Source organism: Sminthopsis crassicaudata, chromosome 1 (assembly GCF_048593235.1).
Source record: "Sminthopsis crassicaudata isolate SCR6 chromosome 1, ASM4859323v1, whole genome shotgun sequence".
NCBI classification, from domain to species: Eukaryota; Metazoa; Chordata; class Mammalia; order Dasyuromorphia; family Dasyuridae; genus Sminthopsis; species Sminthopsis crassicaudata.
In genome coordinates, this window is record NC_133617.1 from 719,768,028 (window position 1) to 719,786,346 (window position 18,319).

General features: G+C 33.3%; 1 protein-coding gene across 1 annotated transcript in view; it reads left to right on the forward strand.

Annotated features, from left to right (window-relative positions):
* CNTN3 (contactin 3) overlaps positions 1 to 11,919 on the forward strand; it is a 429,201-nt gene extending 417,282 nt beyond the window's left edge. The window contains 3 exon segments of the mRNA XM_074284089.1: positions 4,944 to 5,056; positions 8,219 to 8,387; positions 11,694 to 11,919. Of these exon segments, the coding sequence (XP_074140190.1) occupies positions 4,944 to 5,056; positions 8,219 to 8,387; positions 11,694 to 11,797 (386 nt within the window). The 3' untranslated portion in view covers positions 11,798 to 11,919.
* The last annotated feature ends 6,400 nt before the right edge of the window (positions 11,920 to 18,319 follow it).

Here is an 18,319-nt window from a genome sequence, read left to right on the forward strand (position 1 = left end):
TAGAGAATTGCCTGGAGCACAAAGGGTCTAAATTTGCTGAGAGCCACACAATAAATATGAATCAGAAGCAGGTTTTAAACCTGTCTTCCTGGTTCCAAAGGCTGGCTATCTACATACCATGCCATATTGTATTTTTTTTTTTAATTAGATTATATAAATCAAATCTAGTACATGAATTATAGAGCATTATAATAAAGTGATTTGATAAGTTATTTAACATCAACAATAATTATTGTGAATACCTTCATGTAAGAACAATGATAATAATAATAGATGTTATATAGTACTTTGTTTTGGAATTTTTTTCATTTTTCTCTTCTCAAAAACTCTGTGATGTAAGTGGCTATTAATATCATTTTACAAAAAAGAAAACTGAGGCAAAGAAAGCTTAAGGATCTTATCCATGATACTCTGCTAATAAGTTGCTGAGCCTTGCTGATTTTTATATGAAATACTTTTCTAATTTCCTTTGAATTAATGCTTTTTTTTTGTGTGTGTGTGTAACCATTGTCAACTAGTAAACAAATGCTTAAACATTCCCAAAAAATGTACTCTTAAGAATTTAGAAATTGTAAAAGTTGTTAGTTCTGGAATCAGAGGCTCTATGTTCAGAGCCCACCTCTGATGAATACTACCTGTGTGACCTTAAACAAGTCACCTCCATAGATCTCAGGTTCCTCATCTGCAAGAGAGATAATTGGACTCTGTGGCCTCTGAGATCCTTTCCAATTTTAGTTGTACAATCCTATCCTTTCTAAGCCGCATATGGCTTTTCTAGATCCCTAGAAAGGTGGAGAAAAACCAACATTTTATTATTTGAAGAAATATCTTTCAAGATTAGCGATAGCTGAGTTTAGATTTTATTTTTATACACTTTCTTTTTTTTGTGCTGAACTTAATCATCAAATCTATACATATATCCAAATATACAAAAAAGAATAAGTGACCCAGAAACTGAGCAATTCCTTTACCCATTGTGCCCAATTTAATATCTGCTTCTTTAAAAACTGTATATAAAACAGTCATTTGTTGGGAGATACCATACCCAGGCAACAACTTTCAAAACTTAGGCATTTACCAAGTAAATGTTGAAATGCTGTCCAGAAAGTTATTATTGCCTTAGACCTGCATCATGGAACATTAATAAAAAGATAGAGAACTGGCAAAGTCTACAGTTCTGGGATTGCATTGTCCTGACTGAGCTATGGACACATACATAGTCCTTAGATAATATCCAGCTATTGTCATTATGATTTATTTGGATTATGAAGCACATCCTTCTCTAATCTAATCTCAGTAGTGATGCCTCCCTCACAAATCTTGAAGGTAATAAAGAGTTTTTCTAAAAAGTAGACAGCTAATTATAGTGGTGTGAAAATTGAACTTTATTGCTACCATTAATTACATAATGCATTTTATATTTTTAATGTATCTACAGCCCTTGCCATCATTCCTCCACAATGGAAGGAGATGTTCTTGCATTCTTCTGGGAAGCAGGACATAAATCTTGTCTAAATCAAATCTATGAATCAAATCTAATATCTTGATGAAGGTCACAAGCAACATACAAATCATGGTATCATTTTTATCACTAATGCTGCCCCTTTCATCAAGTGTATATTCAAGAATGAAAGCCACTGGAAATGATACAGTGTAAAAATATGGGTCCTTAATATGTCCTGTTGATCTTAGAAGCAGAGCTTAGAGTTCTTGATTTGAATTCTTCCTCCTGCACATACTAGCTATTGTTCTCTGGGCTAGTCATGTAACCTCTCTTGGTAGCCTCTAGATAATGGAAGTTGCCAAATGGCTGTAGATCCCCATTAATAAGAGTTTCCTTATAGGGAGTTTCTTACATCAGTGAGAAAAATAGGTCTGAGAAGAATCCATAAAAATAACAACAAAATTTAATCAACAGTTTTTTTTTTTTAAGTATGGGACACCGACGTCAAAAGTTGCTCCATGAATTTATTTCCCAGGACTAGGGGAAATTGCAGTGCACCTATGGTTTCTCATCATGTGCGTTCTTTGTCTAATGATAAGACTTATCATTGAGTAAATCTTCTAAAAGCATATTTCCCCATGTTGTTTATTTTGTTTAACATATCCTGAATGCCAGTGTAATCCTCAGGCTATTCATCACTTGCTTTCATGATATAATCATCCCATGTCTTGTTTCTGTTATAAATGTCTTTGAGATGTAATACCACTGGATCATAGATTTAGCACTTAGTGTAATGTGGGAGAAACTGAGCAAGATAGAGATTAAAGAGTATTCAATACAGAATTTATTAAATGGAGAGATTTACTGGGACGGAATGGATCCATGGTTGGTCCCAGGGCTGAACAAGACTATTGTCTCAAAGAATCCAGGCCCGAAGGTCAGATACAAGATTCTTTTATAAGGTAACAAGAACAATGACATAATGGAGTAGGTACCTGGATGAGTATGATCTAATGGGGGGAAGCACCTATGATGACATAATGGGAGGTACAGAAAAGGCTCCTGAAATTCTAATGATGTCTAAAATGGATAAAGACCTTTATCCCATCAAACATTAAGAGGGAATAAGTATAGCCTAAGGTCTAAGATATAAAACCTTTATCCTAACATTAAAAGGGAATGGTTATAACCTGAGGCAGAGTAACTCAATAGGACAATTAGGGAAACTGGGTCAGAACATTAAAAGAGAACTATGGCACTTTAGAAGGGATATGAAAAGCCATCAGTGAAAGGTCCTTCAGTCTTCTCCTACTATACCCCATACTGTTCTTAAAATGAAAGTGTCTAAGGCTGGGGCTGCCTTCCAATCCCAATTATCCCCAGGTCTTGTTATTTGTTGTTTCCTCAGAATTGGCCTGGATTTATATTTATTAAATTAATAAATTATAATAATTACAAGCCACATGTCTTCTTGGCTGAAAAGCAAGCTCTACTAAAGTATCCTGCCTCTCCTCAATATGTAAAGATTTTCACTTTTGAGTGTCAACAGTTAAATGAATATTTGGATTATTCTTAAAGGGAGAGTTCTTAGTATTCTTCTGATTTTCTCCAACAGCTACAGTGGTAAAAAGAAGCCATTCTGTCCAGAGGGGCGTTTTATACTTTGGTTTGTTTCTTCTATCTCCTTAGTCAAAAAATACACACCTATTTCTTTTGTGGTGATAATTCTTCTCATACTTTGCTAGCTTAGTCTTTGGAGATCTTATATTGCGTGTTATGTGTCTCCAGGAACACAACTGAAGCCTGATAGGTAGAAAATTACTTTACCTCTCTGGACTTACTCATTTTCCCCCATTTGTAAAAGAAAGATGTTGGACTCAGTGGTTTTTGTATTTTTATTTATTTTCTTAAATAGTTTCCATTTTTATTTTCAGAGGTTAGTGGCTCTGACCCCTAGATACATGATCTCAATGAGACTTCTAACCTCTTAAGTGCTAATTCACTATTGTCTCTTTTGCATTTGGCCTTGCTAGCCCTGATTAAATGAGGTTATAAATAATTCTTCACCTCTTCACAGGCCATTCATTCTCTAATAGGGGTACTATACTGTTCAAAATTATGTCTCCTTGTTCTAGTGCCTTTTAAAAATGTTTTCTCAAAAACAGCATATAAAATTAGAAAGTGACAGCTATTAAAATATAATGTTTCCTTGGCTTTAATTATTATGTCAAATACAATACAAGCAGTTCCCTTGCCTTTCTACTTGACATCTTGCTCTTCAATTTACTCAGGTCCCTAAAAATCACACATCCCTCATTTACAGCTTCCTTTAATAGCAGTTTCTACAGTACCAGAACTTGTCCCAAATACTTGAATATGCTATTCAGCACCATAGCTAATATAAAGGAAATATCTAGCAAATGGGATAACCATTGTGTGGTACAGAAATGGTGAGGGGTCACTATTTAATAAAAAAAAGCTGGAGAGAGCTCTAGAGAAAAGCAAAGTTTATTGTACATTCTCAGGAGAAGGGTGTCCCCACTTTTCCAGCAGACAATGGAAGGGAGGAAGCATCTCCTGTGGGCAGGACAGCACCTTTAATCCCTAACGGGCAAAACACCCCCTCCCACCACTGACCCTCATCCTCATTGGCTGAGAGTCTTACATTCTAAAACTCGAGATCTACCCATGAAATTGAACTTGACCAATAAGTACATAGTTGCCCATATTTGGCTGAAATAGGGAGGAGATATGAGAGGGGAACGCAATTATGCCCTTGACTCGATCTTCAGAGTCCTTCAGGCCTACTCAAACACTGAAGCAGATGAAGCCTTACTGGATTTTCACAACTGTCTTGAAAGATCTCACTTCATCTCATTCACCATGGACTGATCAATAAGTTGCTTTTTTTTTTTTTTTTCCTTTATTTTTTGTTCTTTTAGGGAGTGCTATTTGTTCTTTTTTTTTTTTTTTTTTTTTTTTTTGCCATTTATCTTTATTCATTGATGGAGCTACATATACTTAGACACATTATAAAAATAGTAAAATATACTGTCTGTTTTTGTCTTTGTGCAAATCTTAGGCAGAAAGCCAATATTGTAGAGTAGCCAGAGAGAGGCCTTATCTTTGAGTTGATGGGTTCAACCTTTGCCTATGGTCCATATTTACTCTACGATTATGAACATATTATATTCTTTTCATTGACTCATTGACTTCTAACATTGAGTGAGGACAGTTGGGAATTTGAATTGATAGAGGAAATTTCCACACTGGGAGAAACCCATACTGATGAAATCGCATACTCAAAAGAAAAAAATAATCTCAGTAAGCCATGAAAGTTTGTCAAAAAAGCAATATTCATCATTTTTCCCCTCATAGTTTAAACTAACAAACTGTACAGCAGACATATCCAAGATCTAACAATAATAAAACAAATAAAATAATAGTATATTATCCATGCCAACAAATTTTTAAATAAGTTTTCATTTTGTATTTCCAGCACCTAGTCAACCACCAGGGAACATTGTCTGGAATGCCACAGAGTCCAAGGTATTAATTAATTGGGAACAAGTCAAAGCAATGGACAATGAATCTGAAGTAACTGGATATAAGGTAAAGACAATTCCAAGAATTTCATTTAAAAATATGTTGAATTATGTATTGGACTACATGCCAGCTAGGGGAGGAAGGATGGGAAAATTTGGAACAAAAGATTTTGCAAGAGTCAATGTTGGAAAAATTACCCATGCATATTATGTTTTATAAATAAAAAGCTTTAATAAAATAAAATAAAATGGGCAGAAAAAATATTTTTAATTTAAAGTCATTTTCTGCATGATTTAGACAATAAGCAGGCATTCATTTTGTCCCCATGTACCAAAGTACTCTACTAGGCAAAGAATATATTAAGAGAATTTTTTTTTTTTTTTTTTTTTTTTTTTTGTGGTTGCAATTAAATGCTGCCAGTATATTTTCCTCATTTGCTGATGCCATTTTGAGATTTCTTAAATTGGGCTGCAAATTTGTAGAGGGTGTAAAAAGTTAATTTCACTATGCAATAAATTTTAATATTTTATCACTTCTAGTGTTTACTACCAAAAAAGTAGATTAAGCTGTTGTTCAAAAAAACTGAATAACTATTAGAAAATTTATTCATTAAAATCTCATTTGGAAAATATATTCATATTTTGTCTTTGGATGATATACTTTCCTGAAAATTTATTCCATAAAAAATATTTGTTGAGGATGGTTTGCAGTTGGGGAATGGAAGCTTTTTTCTGCCTTATCATCCTTGCAAAATTCAAGCATAATTCAGTTGTGAAAGGTGTCTGTGGTCTCACTGATTTGGGTGTGTTTTCCAGTACTATATATTGAAATTCATGCCTAATTGCCCTTTGGATCAAGCCCAACTCCATTTCTTTCCATTACTGAGTGAAATTGGTGATGAGGGTTGGAGTAGTATCTACACAACTTTTTCCATTAATTTAAGACTGTCTAGTTAACAGGTTGTGCTTAAATCATGCTTTGTACTTAGTAAGCCATTTTTTCTGATCATATTTTTCCAATACCCTTTATATCTTACATTTCTCATTTAATTTGTTCTGTGATCTGTTGACACCCACTAGGTTCCTCTCCATTGATCTTTGGGTGATTGTCAATTAAAATTCTTCATATACTTTAGTATCCCATAACTCACATATGTGTAGTGTTCAAATAAATCATTGATCATTGATAGACTACAATAAATGAGGCATTTTTAGTGAATGTGATTTTAGTTGGGGAGTTTAGATGAACAAATCCTTGATTAATTCATTTCTTTGTAATTGTTCTCTATTTGTTTTTCTGGTCCATAGTTCATGGATATCATATGTTTAAGTTCAATCAGACACAACACTTTACGTCTTTTTGTTTTCCCCTACATTTTTGGCTACTGAAATGTGGCAGGATAAACAAACAGATGGCTTTTCCTGCCATTTTTCAAGCAGCACTTGGGTTCTAGCCCTGAGTCTTACATTTCTATGTCTTGAGGATGAATAGTTCAACCTAGCAATCAGTTATCTGTTTTAAAAGGGCTTACATGAAATGGAAATAAAATATTTTATAGTCTTTGGAGTGGATCTCAGCTTGGAATATGAAGAAAAATGTCCTGAAACTAATATACATTTATGAGGGATTCATAGACCTTATATAAAGGAATACCACAATGCAGTATAGCTTGCCCCAAAGCCCCCTACTCCAGTGGGTAAATCACTAGCTGCCCCAAACAAAACAAAAGAACAACTACAAAAAATCTATTTCATTTCTGTACTTGGCATATTTTCTCAATTGAGCATGACTTAACTTTCCTATCCTGTGAGATCCAAACTTAAATTTGTTTTATTGCTAATATGATTGTTTTAATGGATCTATGATCTATTTGATATAGTGATTAACTTCATTGCTGTAGATCTCAGCTTCTAAGTTGCCAGATTCTCTTATTTTTTCCCATAACCATCCACAGAGATCCTGTCCAATATGCTGGAGTAGTATAAGTAAGATATACTTTGCAAAAAGTAGTCATACTAAGTAATTAAGTACAGAGAAGCTCATCACCAGAAGATTATGTATAAAACAATGATTTGGAGGGGGGAGCACATGATAATCTAAGAAATAGATAAACCTCAAAATTAGCCATCAATACTGTGTAGAAAGAAAAGAGGGCATTTAGAAACATGCAGTTCTTTTAACATATATTGATTTTAGTGAACAATCTATGTCCAATATCCAAAGGGTTGATACTGTATTTTTAAAAAGCCAAAAAATTGTTATTTAACTTAGTAGTTTTTTTTTTTTTTCTATGCCAAAATAAGAACTGAGCTAATGGATATATACTTTACTAAACATGTAACTTAACATGTTTGAGATTCCCAGTAAAACTGCATTTAAGAAATACAATCTGATGAGAAACTTATTTTAAAAAAGAAACTGGGTATGGCACCAATGGATTGCTATAGGAATTTTCCCAAAGGAAATAAAATTCTTAGTAGCTCTCTCCTGAGGAAGAATAGTTGGAGAGACCAGTGTCTCCTCCCATTCGTTACGTCCCAGTATAAGGCTGATGATTGTTCATATGAGAGACAGAGCCATCAGTCATGTCCAGATGAATCTCTTATATAGATTCTAGAACTGGAAAATGCTACTGATAAAAGGCTTTCTTCTTCCTTAGTACAATTGTAATATATGGTTACTCACTTAAAAAAATATATATTTCTCTGCAACTCATATATTGATTCCATTCCCTGATTTGGGTAACTATAATGAGCCATATTCAGTCCATATCTTTTATGGAAACATCTTCAGAAGCAAAGTCTACTGTTCCATCCCCTCACAACCCCCAATAGTGTTTGGGATAGAATGTAAGATGGCCACCTTTTGCTTGGCCTTTTTCTTTTATGTTTGTTATTTGGTTTTTTTGAACTCATGACTTAAAAGGTGAAAACCATCAGGAGAAGGAGGGATTTATGCTTGTTTTAGAAACTATGATTTCTTAACACTGAGAGGATTTCAATTGAATGTTATCATTTTACTGTGCATTGTGTTATTTTACATTAATGCTAAGGGAAAAAATGATTTCATTAATAAAGAAAGTTAAATGATTCCCCTAAATATATATATGTATGTATATAACACACCCACCCCTTCACCACATCCCGCTGTGAACACATTCAGTCAGATCAGACTTACATTAATGAAAAAAACCTGATTGTTCAAAAAGTATCTCTTTATGTGCTGCAGGTATTTTACAGGACAAGCAGCCAAAATAATATGAACATACTGAACACCAACAAAACATGGGCTGAACTTTTGCTGCCTATTAATGAGGACTATATCATTGAGGTAAAAGCATCAACGGATGGTGGCGATGGAACCAGTAGTGAGCAGATCCGAATCCCAAGGATAACAAGTATGTTATGAGATATTTGCTGGTTGTGGATGAGATTTGAGTGCATTATCATGTGTTCAGTCTCACAATGAGAAGAGCACAATTAACCCCATACATCATCTTTTTTTCTTCCATTCTTAAAATTGCAACTAGTGAGTCATTATGAAGTGTGGAGCTTTGGGGATCACGGAGTAAGGATGAGAATGGAAAATGGTATAAATTGATAAGAAAGAAGGAAAAAAAGTCATGTGACATAAAACCCTGACATACAGTCAGGTTCACCCGAGTTTGTATCTTACCTTAAGAAGCTAGCTGTGTTGGGACAACTACATGGCACAGTGAATAGAGCACACGTTCTGGAGCAGGACCACTTGACTTCAAATCCTGATTCAGGCACTTAACACTTTCTAACTATGTGACACTGGTCAAGTCACTTTCAGCATACTTTTCCTTATCTATAATAATAGCATTTTAATAATAAGTTGTTAAGAGAAGCAGAAGAGATAATACATGTGAAGCACCTTGTACATCTTAAAATAGTTATAAATGTTATTATTAATTTAAATAAAACCAAAAACATGTCAACAAAACCCTTTTAAGTGACTATTCAACTTAGGCTAAAGCTGCCTCTGCACTGTGTAAGAAGAAATGTTTTGCTAATTAAATTAATTGTGCCAGGGAGTATTTAACCTATGGACAGTCTTTTTAAAGGTCATTAGCATTCTAATTGCTTGTATACTACTAATTACAGATAGAACTGATCTCCTCATTAAAGACGGTCCAGTGGATATTCTCCTTGGTTGTTAGCAAATAATTCAATTTATACAAGTCTTTGAAAGGGAAAAAAAAAAAAAAAAAAAGACAATTGTATTTTTTTTGTAAAGAATATTCTCTAATTTAGATTTTTCATTATTATTTACACAAGTCCATATTAATAAAATTTTATTACTTTAAGAAATTAATTTAAAAAAATAGTTATGAAATCATCATAAAGCTTTAATTGCTTTAATTTCCTCACTTAACCAGTTTTCTAGTCTTTTGGCTTCCTAGAACCATTTTTAGAGGTAGAGATTGCCATTAAATTCTTTATTCCCAAAACACAGGTCTGATCATGTTACTTTTAGCTCAACAAACATTAGTGTCTCCTTGTAACCTCTAGAATCAAATGTAAATTCATCTGTTTGGCATTAAAAGTCCTTCATAATTTTACTGCAATCTGTATTTTGTTCCTCATTACATATTATTCCCCTTCATACACTTTATTTTTCAGCCAAATTAGCATTCTTAACAATTTCTCACATGCAGTATTGCATCTCCCATTCCCAAACTTTAATATAAGCTGTCTCCCAAGTATAGAATGTTCTATTCCCTGACGTTCACCTGTTAGAAGCAATATTTTGCTTTAAAACTCAGCTCAAATTTCATCTCATACATGGACCTTTTCTAATCCTTTTAGTTGTTAATGCCTCACCAATATCCAAAATATCTTCATGTATTTTGCACAGAAATACATATATATGTATATATTAATATATATTCTCTCTATTCAGAGAATATCCTTAAACTATAAATTTACTGGGGCAGCTAGGTAGCATAGTGGATAGAGCACCAGCCCTGAAATCAGGAGTCCCAGACTTCAAATTTGACTTCAGACACTTTCTAGCTGTGTGACCCTGGGCAAGTCACTTAATCTCAATTGCCCCAGCAAAATACATGTGTGTGTGTGTGTCACACACACACGTTTATATAGATATCTATCTAGAAATGACATACATATATGCATATGTGTATATACATGTATATGTATGTATATGCATGTATTGCTTCTCTCATTAAAACATAATATCTTTGAAAGGGATATTATTTAATATTAGAAAAGCAAGATGATGTCTTTACCTGGGCAGAGAAAATGATTGCTATCATTATCCAAAAGAAAAAGGTCAAAAGGAAGTTGGATGGATTTAATGAAATTCAGTAAAACATACATTTCTGATTAAGAGAAAGACAAGGAGACTGACTGCAGGTATGGGATATGTACTGTGAGGGTTGTATAGTTTTTCTCTTTGAAACTTGTGTTCCAATGGGATGTGAGGAGACAAGCCCCATAGCAGGAATCTCAGATATTTAATCAGTGCTACAATTAATTAAGTAGATTTTAAATTTAAAAGTACTTCTAACTTTTACGTAGAAAAACTTTAGGAATTGCGTTCACAGTGATGCAGTGCATTTTGCTAAACACAAAGGCTCTCTGGGAAAGGTGAGTCACCCTTATTTTATGAGGCAGGACCTATTTTTTCCTTTCAGGTTGCTGAATCATAGCTGGTCTTTCCTCCCTAAAAGCTTGAGAATTGCTGAATTTGCACAGAACAGTGACTGCAGGAGGCTATCATTATGAAAATGGAGTTTGTATTGATTTTTTTAGCCTAGTGCTTTTGCATTATATGATAATTAGTTGGCTAGAAGTATATGAAAACAAATAAATGAACATTTTCTGTACCTTTACCCAAAGGACTTTTCATCCAGAGACTAATCAAAAATCATATAAGTTAGGTAACATATTTTCAGTCAGACAAAAATTTAAGGGAATCTTCTCATGTTAATTAAAATCTAATATTGCTGTATGAATAAAACCCAAGTATTGTATTTTAATTTATTTTTTCTCATCTAATCTTATTTGATTTGATTTGACTAGAATCAAGATTTCTTTAGTTTGGGGAGTTCCCAGTGAGGAACTTCCTCTTGTAAAGGTGATCAGCACATTTTCTGCCACTTAGAGCCTTAGTTTATCTGCAGCTGAAAGATTGAATAAATGACTTAACATAGTCATACACCATGTATCAGAGGCAGGGCTGACAGGCTCCATAATGCTAATTTTATTGTTTTTCTTCAGTTATTTGTCAGTCTTATCTGACTTTTTGTGATCATATTTGGGGTTTTCTTCGCACTTTGGGGTTTTCCTTCCTCAGGTCATTTAATAAATGAAGGAACTAGCAAATGGGATTGCTCAGAATCATACAGTAAGTGCCTGAGGCTGGATTTGAACTCAGGTCTTCCTGATATGAGATTTGGCACTCTATCCACTGTGTCACCTAGCTGCCCCTACTGTGCCAGACTGCTTCTCAAAAAATGTTTTATAAAAATGTAAATATTTAATCTTTTCTGGAAATATTTAAGAAAGAAGCAGTTTGAGGTTTAAATAAGAAGAGGAAAAATGATAAATCTGTCACAACTCAGAATTCATGTTGAATTTTCTACCTGGTATGCATTTGTCACAATAGTGGTGCTGCCGTCATAATTTAGTATTTTTTTTTTCCCCTTCTGTTACAGATATGGATGCAAGAGGTTCTAGTTCAACAGCCAGGAATGCCTACCCCTTCTTGTCAAGCTGCATAAGCACATTACCCATATTTCTTGTGAAGACTCTTTGGTGATACTGATTTTCATTCTCTAGGAAATTGATTAGTTACTCCTTTTTCCCCTTTAAAAAAAAAAAAAAGTGCTTTCTTGATATACAATGATTATGCATGGTTTTCTCCAACTCTCTGTTTTTAAATATTTTCTATTTCACTGTAGATTAAAAATATAAATATAATTTTTTTTTAAAAAATCAGTAAATCCTTTTAGAGGAATCTGAAATGCCTTAATACTTACTTGATGAACCAAAGGAATTTACATATTGCACCCTTCAGATTTTTTCAACAAACAAGATTACGTGAAGAATCCAAGCTTTGCCTAAGAACAGAGGCTCATAAAAACTCAAATCTTCTTGAATTTAAATGAAGCTCTATTTTTCCAATAATCATATTGTGATTTGATAATTTCTTCAGGTGCTATGCTGATTTAGAACTGTAATCCACAAAGAGAATGCTATTTTATGTATTTCCTAGAATAGCCAGAGATTAATTTAATCTATCAAGAATATGTTTGCAAATTATAAATTATAAAGCTCCCATGCTTTGAGCTTCATTATATTTTGGTCAATTTGAGATCACATCTAAGGGGATCCCCTACTCATGTTGGCGATCTCGGTACATCTATGTCGGCTTATTCTGGGTGACTCTTGTCCATGGAGAAGTGGGTAAAACATATTATGCAATGTGTTATTTATTCACTTGGTGATTTTATAAAGTGGAAATTTCTATAATATACAATCTCTCCTCAAGAGGAATTTTTCATTCTTTTTCCATGAACAGTGTTTCAAAACAAAAGATCTAGAGAATGGAGAATATCTTATTTCTAATCTAAAATATTAAACACAACTCAGTTCCGCATTCTTAACATCTGTATTTACTGAAACTCATCATTCTATCAGAGCACATTTTGCAATTGCTATACTTTTCACTTAATGTTTTAATGAGATTGTAGCAATGCTAGAGATTTTATTATGTGTAACTGACAAGATCTTTCAGCATTCATTAAAAAAAAAAAAGTTCTACTCATTTTCCTAGCAATATGTAAAGAATATGTAAAAACAAGCACATTCTGTTATAACCATTTCAAAAACAAACTTTTCCACCAATATTTCATTTCATAAAAGCTTTTTTCTTATTTTTACTTTCAGAGATATCAGAACTTGAAAATATGAAAAAATTTTCAAGAATAAGGCTTAGTGAAATTCTGATATCACTGTGAAACATTTCTGTATGCATTTAGAGATTAAATTTAAGAGAAAGTTATTATAGAAAACAACAAAAAAAAATTCACAACTTTCTTGCAAGGTTTGTATATACTGTATATACCTAGAAAAATATAAATGACTAGTAGCTTTTCATATGGTCATGGTTGTTTCCTACAGGTCACAAATTGGGAAAATAACATTTCCCAACCAATCTGTATTTCCTGCCACATGTAAGAAGGTTGTAACTTTTAAAAAACTTATTTTAATAATTACTTCAAAACATTCATGTATTTCCATTCCTAAGATGGCTATCCTATTGTTTCATTTGACTTCTAGCTATATATCTCTGTGAGATATGTACCAATTATCTTGTTTCACATTGAAAAGTATGAATTTTCTCCTTAAACTGCTGTGTGTGTATCCTATGGTTATCTGTATTTATTATTTTCTATTATTCTAATAAAATTTATAACATTGGAAAATGCTGAGATTTTTAAAAGTATGTTAAAGTACAGACCCTAATAATGAAAAGCAGAAAATGTAAAAAGGTCAAAAGTGGAATTAGTATATGTCCTAATGACTTTGCCTGCTTAATAGTTATCATTCCTTGTATTTTCCTGAAATTTTGATTTTTTTTCTTTATTTTAAAAAATATTTTAATACACTTTAAACCATGTTTCAATACTTGCTTGATTGACCTTCCTAATAAACATGTAAGTTTTTTAGTCAGTGATTTTTGTACTTTCAGCCTTTTTATATTTTGGAGCAAAACTATGACATTCACTTTATTTCCTAAAAGTGACATTATATCAATTCTTTTCTTGGTCTTATCAGAAATACATTAATATTTCAATTAATTATAAAAGCCCTGAAGACAATCAGATTGCACAATGAATGGAATGCTGAACTTAGAATAAGTAATACTTGCTAATTGACCTTGATCATTAAGCTTTGTAAGCTCAGTTTCCTCTTTTGTAAAACAGCCAATAATATCACGTAAAATAATAATAATGGTGAAGAAGCAATAGCTAGGACTTAAGTAGTACTTTGAAGTTTGCAAAATGCTTTTCAAATATCTCTTTTCATCTTAACAATAATCCTGGAAGTTAGGTGCTATTATTAGGTGTTGTAAAGACCAAATGAAATAATTTAAAAGCAAAGTGTCTGCAGACCATTGTGCTATATAAATGTTAGCTAAAACTCTCACCAAGGGGTTCATTGTCTACCTTTAAAGTTACGTGTGCTTTCCATTGAAGATTGCAATACTATGCTTTTTAAAAATCAATATTGGAAATGTCAGAAAATAACAGGTACTCACATTGTGACATTGATGTATCTGTGATCTTACTAAAGTGAGAACTTTCTTCAACAAAACTGATCTCCATCCATCTGTCCATCTGTCCATCCATCCATGCCTTCTTATTCTGTATGACTCTTGTCCTTCTTTTCTGAACATATATTATATATGTATATAGAAAATCAGCCTCCCTTGTTTTGTTTTGTGTTGATGATTTTCTGCATCTGCTGTATAATTCTTCATTTTTAAAGTTTCATTTTAAAATTTTATTTAAATTTCATTTGGAAATTCCTCATTCTTAAAGCTTCACTTTTTGTTATTTAAGCTAGTTTATGCTTTCTTCCACTGTCTTTTTAGTGATCCTGAATTTGTTTTTTTGTTTTTTGTTTTGGCAATGATAGTGTTCTATAATTCATGTCCACACAATATGATTGTATTGATATTAGTAATATATTGGCCCCTGCTCCAGAAATAAGTGGGAAGTCCTTAAGGGAATCTTGGAATTTTCAAAGGAATATTCAGTCTTCTTTCTCTTCAATTCTAGATTGCCTAGCAACAAACATTTATTAAGAATACTCACTGTCTGCTGGGCACTGTGTATACAAGTAAATATACACAAATGGATAAACAGTTCCTGTCCTCAAGGAGCTTACATATGAACATAAAGATAATACATAAAAGGAAGGAAAAGAAGTGAAAGAGATAGAAGTAGGTACCCAAACAGAGGTGTATTATAGAGAAATCCAAAAAGCCAAAAGTGGAGCTGGAAGTGGAATAAAATATGGCCCTGGCCTGTGCCTATCTTCAGTGTCTGCCAAAGAAACATGGAATACCAGAACCTTGGCTTGTTCATGTAAGTATAAGCCATGAGCTGAGTAATTGGAATTCTTCATCTTTTGGGGATTTTGTTTTTATTTTTCTTAGTAAGTGACATACATATATTTACATACACACATATACTCACACACACATTTTTAAACGAGCTTTAAAGAACAGATGATTCTTTAACTTAAAACAATTCAGTCTGGTGGCTCAACAAGCATTCACACCCACTGGATGATGGTATGGATGGAGTATTTTGTGACTCTGATGACAGGGAAGATAGCAATTATACCTTGTAATGCCAGAGAAACTGAGCAAGATAGAGATTAGAGAGTATTTAATAATTTATTAAATAGGAGAGATTTACTGGGACCAAATGGATCCATGGTTTTGTCCCAGGGCTGAACGAGACTATTGTCTCAAAGAATGCAGCACCGAATGTCAGGATACAAGATTCTTTTATAGGGTAGCAAGAACAATGACATAACGGGGGAGGTACCTGGATAGGGATGACCTAATGAGGTGAGGCACCTAGGATGAGGATGACATAATGGAGGGAGATACTGGAGAGGCTCCTGATATTCTAATGATGTCTAAAATGGATAAAGACCTTTATCCCATCAAGCATTAAGAGGGAATAAGTATAGCCTAAGGTCTAAGAAATAAGACCTTTATCCCATTAAGAGACAATGGTTATAACCTGAGGCAGAGTAACTAAATAGGACAATTAGGGGAACTGGGTCAGGACTTTAAAAGAGAACTGTGACACAATAATCTAACATTTATATAGCATAGCCAGTGACTGTACTAAGTGCTTTATACTTATTATCTAATTTGATCTTTACAACAATTCAGGAAATGCAGATATTATTTTCACCATTTTAGAAACTGTATAAATTGAGGTAGATGGGTTAAGTGATTTGCCTAGAGTCACAGCTAGGAAGTATCTGAAGCTGGATTAGAATTCAGGATATTAAGGCTTGAGCTCTATCCATTGTACCAAATAGCTGCCTAATGTCAGTTGATTAAGAAAGGGAATATATATACACATATACACCTTGAAATAAAAGATAAGTTATTATTAAATATAGATTGTATACATGTATCTGTATTAAATATGCATATATATTGATCTCTACATGTGTCTGATGTGCACATATACATACATGCCTGTGTATGTATATATATATATATATATATATATATATATATATATATATATATATATATATATATATATATATGTATTTGTATTTGCATTTATACATACACAGAGAGAGAGATAATCTGGACTTATTTAAGTGAATGATCCACTGGAAGAGTCTTTTAAACCTTCCTATAAAATAGAAAATTTTGGCAGTAGTTCTATAAAGCATTGGTTTCAGAGTTAAGAAACATGTATTTAGTCCTGGCCCTGAAAGTATGACTCTATAGAAATGGGCAAATACATTAGCTAGAGGGTACCATAGTGCACTGTCCTTGGAGGCAGGAATATAATATTTCCTGAGTTCAAATCCAGCCTCAGGAACTTACTATCTGTATGATCCTTGGCAAGTCACTTAACCCTGTTTGCTTCATTTTTCTCATCTATAAAAAGAGCTAGAGAAGAAGAATGGCAAACTACTCCATTATTTTTGCCAAGAAAACCCCAAATGGGGCCACCAAGAGTCATATGTGATTGAACAATTGAACAACAACAACAGTGGGCAAATGCCTCTCCTTCTCTGGGCCTCACTTTCCTAATCTGTAAAATAGAAAAGTTAGATTGAATGATTTCTGAGGACCCCTCTATAGGGGTCATTTTTAACTAGACAAAATTGGAAGGAAAGTTGATATTCTGAAATATCTCAAAATATATATATATATATATTTTTTTTTTTTTCCCCACTCATTTGATCTGTAAATAGAGAAGGAAATGATAGAACTCCTCAATTTTTAAAATTACTCTTCTTCAGTTTTGAGGCCTGGATCTCTGATTACATTGGTAGAGAGAACTCACTGTAAACAAATTTTCTTTACCAGCCAAGATCAACACCTGCTCTGCAACTTATTGTCATACAGAATTTTCTGAGCTATCCAGAAGTTAATGAATTGCCCAGAGAGTCCCACCATCAGTATGTGAGAGAGTTGGCGCTTTCTGACCCCAAGACTGGATCTCTAACTATGGCAAATTGCCTCTCAATTTCTTCTTGGGTTTTTTTTTTTTTTTAATTCCTGTAGAAATATGAATTTGACCCTTAATCCTTAGAATTCCTCTATGAGAATGCCAGGGAAAAGATGTGAAGGGTCTGCTGGAACCAGCTCATACCAGCTTAGGAAATTTTCAGTGGGAATATTTATATCTCAGAAATCTTTAATAAACAAATCAGGGCTTAGTGTATTGTTGTTTTCTTGATTGCTAGACTTAAGAAAATGTTAATGATGCAGATTAAATTTCAAAGTGTGTATGTGTGTGCTAATGTGTATGTGTGTCTGTTTATTTTCCCCTCAGAGAACTAGTTGTTAAATATTTACCAGCACATCCCTGGATGTTATTCAATTAGGTTGTGTTTCAAGAGTTCATAATGAATTCATTTTTTTTTTTTTTAAGAGCAACCATGGATTCCACTAGTATTCATTTCTTGTTTTGATTTGTTGTTGTTGTATTATTTTTCTGTAAAGGAACTATGATTATCTAGGTGAATATTCCCTCCATTCATTCTCTCTTTACCTTAGTAAATTGTCTTCCTGAATTGTGGCTAGGGTAGGGCATTCTGGAAAGATGGTCAAATAGGTTAGAAATTTCCAGACTCTCAAAATTTTCTCCAGAAACAGAACATCACTACAAAATGAATGCATAGCAACAAAAATAAAGGAGTAAAGAGTTGTTCTCCGAAGGACAATTTGAGAGGACTTCGGTATGGACAATCATCAACTTCCAAAGTTGAGAATTTTAGCTGGGTTATTCCTTAAGCAACACAAGATCTTTTGTCAGCACCATAATCAAAGTCAAGTCAAGATAACAAGCTAACACTGAGATAAGAACAAAGAATTGCAAAAAGATCATTCTAGCCCTCTAAGAGCCCACTAATCAACTGAGGGAGACAAAACAGTGAACAACTACATAAAAATAAGATGTAGACAGCACAAGTTAGAGGTGAACAGAGAGAAGGCATTAATTAACATCAAGTGGGAAGGAGAAAAGCATCTTGTAGAAGGTGTGATTTGAGTGTCTTT